This window comes from Hypanus sabinus, chromosome 12 (genome assembly GCF_030144855.1).
Source record: "Hypanus sabinus isolate sHypSab1 chromosome 12, sHypSab1.hap1, whole genome shotgun sequence".
Lineage (NCBI taxonomy): Eukaryota > Metazoa > Chordata > Chondrichthyes > Myliobatiformes > Dasyatidae > Hypanus > Hypanus sabinus.
The window spans coordinates 87006307-87010001 of NC_082717.1; the positions used below are offsets into that span (position 1 = coordinate 87006307).

Here is a 3695-nt window from a genome sequence, read left to right on the forward strand (position 1 = left end):
ATAAGCTTTTTCCTGCTGAAGGGCATCATATTTGCTGTGAACATGATAATAGATTGTATAATCTACCTTTTGAATGGTTTCAGGCCTCATTACTACCGGATCCTGGCAGTCATTGGAGTTCTCTGTAAGTCATTCTAACCATTGCCTCCTTGAATGCTCTGATATGGAACTTTGTGTTGGATTTGTTCAGCTTTGTTTATTTCTGACTGTTATTCCAGCTCTGAATCTTCACTGGAATTCCTCGTCTCTTCCCTGATTTTACTCTTGCCTCTCTGCCACATCTGCCAAGTTTCAGTCTTATTGGGTGAGCGTCCGTCATCCTTTGCTCCTTCAGATCTGCATTGGTCAGACTCTGGGTCCTGAAGAGCAACATATTCAATGATTTCCAGATCCTACTGGCTTAATTCCAATGTAGTCAGATGGTGTGATGTATTCCATGTAAAATGACTTGATAAGGGCAGAATTGCTATCTGCAACATTTGATTATTCGTCCAATTCTTTAAATGTGCCTAAACCCTACTGATGGATTTCTAGAGGTGTATAAAGAATGAGAACCTCTATTTAACACCATTAACCAACACAGAATTTTCAAAGGACTTTATCATCAATGACGTTCGTTTGAAATGTGACCACAGTTACAACAAACCCGAAACTCTCAACTCAACCTAACTGTCAGGATCCAATTGTCCAAATCGGGAGCTCGCAGCTTTCTCCAGCTTCCTTCCCTTTTCTAAACAAATGTTTCTCCCATTGCTTTCAGTCGCTTTGTGTTGACAACACAAAGTTGTGTTGTGTTGGGGGTCTTATGGATAGTCTGAAGGGTTGTCAGAGGTCACAGAGGGGCATCGATAGGATGTAGAACTGGGATGAGAAGTGGCAGAAATCTTCCATGCAGATAAGTGTGAAGTGGTCATATTGGAAGGTCAAATTTTTAGACAGAATATAATAATGATGATAAGACTCTTGGCAGTGTGGAGGATGTGAGAGATATTGGGGGCCATGTCCATAGGACACTCAAAGCTGCTGTGTAGGTTGTCATTGTTGGTAAGAAGGCACACATCATGTGTTGACATTCATCAACCTTGGGATGAGTTCAAAAGCTGTGAGGTAATGTTACAGCTATATAGGACTTCGGTCAGATCACACTTGGAGTACTGTGTTCATTTCTGGTCACCTCACTGCAGGAAGGATGTGGATACTATAGACAGAGTGCAGAGGAGATTTACAAGGACGTTGCCTGGATTGGAGGGCACACCTAATGAGAATAGATTGAGTGAACTTGGTCTTTTCTCCTTGGAGCGACGGAGGATGTGAGGTGACCTGATCGATGCATGTAAGATGATCAGGGGCATTGATCGTGAGGATAGGCAGAAGCTTTTTCCCAGGGCTGAAATGGCTAACACGAGGGGGCATAGTTTATGGTGCCCGTAAATCGGTATCAAGCTGTTTTTCACACAGAGAGTGCTGGGTGCGTGGAATGCACTACCGGCAATGGTGGTAGAAGCAGATACAACAGGGTCTTTTAAGAACCTCTTAGATAGGTACATGGAGCTTAGAAAAGTAGAGGGCTATGTGCTAGGGAAATTCCAGGCAGTTTCTAGAGTAGGTAGCATGGTTGGCACAACATTGTGGGCCAAAGGGCCTGTAAATTTCTGTAGATTTCTCTGTTCTATGTTTACCCTAATAAATGGAGATATTAAGTCAACAAATGAAGAGCTGGAGATGGACCGTGTTGATAAGGGACAGCGGGAAATTGCATCAAGGTCACTGAAAGTTTCCAGTTCCAGGGTGTGAAAAGAAGTGGCTTTCCAATCAGTCAAAATGTGAAGGGAAGAGAGGGGAAGAAGACACATGTGAGATTGGTATATAGAATGTTCCTGAGCTTCCGCCCTGAGATAGGATCAACTGGGAACTCAATGGCTTCACCTGCCAACACCTTCTTGTTCGAACCAGGTGAGTGAACAAGATGTTCTCTGTGAGGATGAGTTAAAGCAGCTGGATATCCAACTCTTCAACTCATCCAAGTGGTTCCCATTGTCAGCCAGATAGGGAGCTCCAGTGGCTTCTTACATCTAATGTTTCATTTTCAAACTAGACTTCAACCCATTGGCCTCCCCATTTATTTAATTTTATCTGTTAAACCTACTGTAATCAACAGTGAATCTATTTTCTCTCTTTCACTTGACTGATTTGCATTGTTTTCTTCTCCGATATTCACAGCTAACTTGGTGGCAATTGTAACTCTATCACGAGGGCGGTGTGGACTCTCCAAAGGTGTCACTTGGTATCTTCTGTCAATGGCCGTGGCAGATCTACTGGTTGTCATATTTAACGTCATTCCAAAAGTGATATATTACTATTATAAACCTCCCCTTTGCAACATCATAAATACCATGAGTTACGTGTCTGTGGCTAGTTCCGTCTGGCTCACGGTTGCCTTCACCTTTGACCGGACAGTGGCCATTTGCTTCCAGAGGCTGAAGACCAGATACTGCACTGAGAAAGGTGCAGCTATCATTATTGCAGTGGTGAGTGTGCTGAGTTTGTTCACCAACATCCCGTGGTATTTCACGTACATGACTTATATCTGCTGGGTATCGCTTGGTTTCATAAATTCCCTCATGTGGCAAGCCTTTGACTGGGGGCACCGTGTTTTAACCCCAGTTGTCCCCTTCGTGCTGATCCTGCTGCTCAATGTGGTCACTATTAGGCATATTCTGATGGCCAGTGCAGCCCGCAGGAGATTGAGGGGTCAGCGGAATGGGGAGGAGAAGGACGACCAAGAGATGAAGAATCGAAGAAGATCCATCATTTTACTCTTCACTTTATCGGCCAGTTTTATCCTGTTATGGATGACACATGTGGTCATTCTAGCAGTTGAGTATATTACTATGCAGTATTTTGAAATGACACCTTCATATGTCGTGGCTCAAAAGGTGGGAGTAATGCTTCAATCATTCAGCTCCTGTACCAACATGTTTATTTATGCCATCACCCAGAGGAAGTTCCGAGAGGAGATGAAAAATGTTGTGAAATATCCCTTTAGGGCCATCCTGAGTTTCTGTAGAAGGTAGAGAGAGAAATGGAAAATCCAACCCAGGACAGGTGGTAATGTCATTGTTCCTGACCAGCAAAACCCAATTGTAAATTCAGATCAAAGAGATTTGAAAATGAGAATTGATTGTCCACATTTAGTCAGTAGGTGGGTTCATTGGGATTGTAAAACATCATCTCCAGCCTCTCAGAGAACTGTGGTCCATTAAAATGTGCCAACAGCTAAAACAATTCCACAGTGAATCCACAGCTCCCTTGTCAATTCTCTCCTCATTCATGTCCTCCTGCTCTAATTTTGCTCTAATTCCATCTAAAGGTTTGAAGAAGACATCACTGTTGTGGGCAGAATCTCAAATAATGATGAGTTACAGTGAAGAAAGGAAATAGAGAGCTTAGTTGCATGGTATGATAACAACGTCCTTCCCTTAGCTCAGCAAAATAAAAGAGCCAGTCATTGACATTAGGAACATGGACAGTGCACAGGATCCCAGTTACATCATGAGATTGAGGGGGTCAAGAGCTTTAAGTTCGTAGGAGCGACCATCATCAACTGCCTGTACTGATCCAAACATTTAGACATCATTTCCAAGAAAGTACATCAGCACCATTACTTCCTCAGCATACAAAACCAATTAGGCACG

At 43.1% G+C, this 3695-nt stretch overlaps 1 protein-coding gene across 1 annotated transcript; it reads left to right on the forward strand.

Annotated features, from left to right (window-relative positions):
- Nucleotides 1–1867: 1867 nt before the first annotated feature.
- LOC132402521 (probable G-protein coupled receptor 139) lies at nt 1868–3299 on the forward strand. Its single transcript, XM_059985376.1, has 2 exons — nt 1868–1953; nt 2221–3299. The coding sequence occupies exons 1-2, from the start codon at nt 1872–1874 to the stop codon at nt 3072–3074; spliced, it is 936 nt and encodes a 311-aa protein (XP_059841359.1). The 5' UTR covers nt 1868–1871; the 3' UTR covers nt 3075–3299.
- Nucleotides 3300–3695: the final 396 nt, after the last annotated feature.

What these genes read in the sequence shown, in the direction of transcription:
- LOC132402521 (XM_059985376.1), top strand. Translation starts at nt 1,872, where the DNA reads ATGTTCCTGAGCTTCCGCCCTGAGATAGGATCAACTGGGAACTCAATG. An exon ending in CACCTTCTTGTTCGAACCAG is followed by an intron (nt 1,954 to 2,220) that starts GTGAGTGAACAA and finishes CGATATTCACAG; the next exon opens with CTAACTTGGTGGCAATTGTA.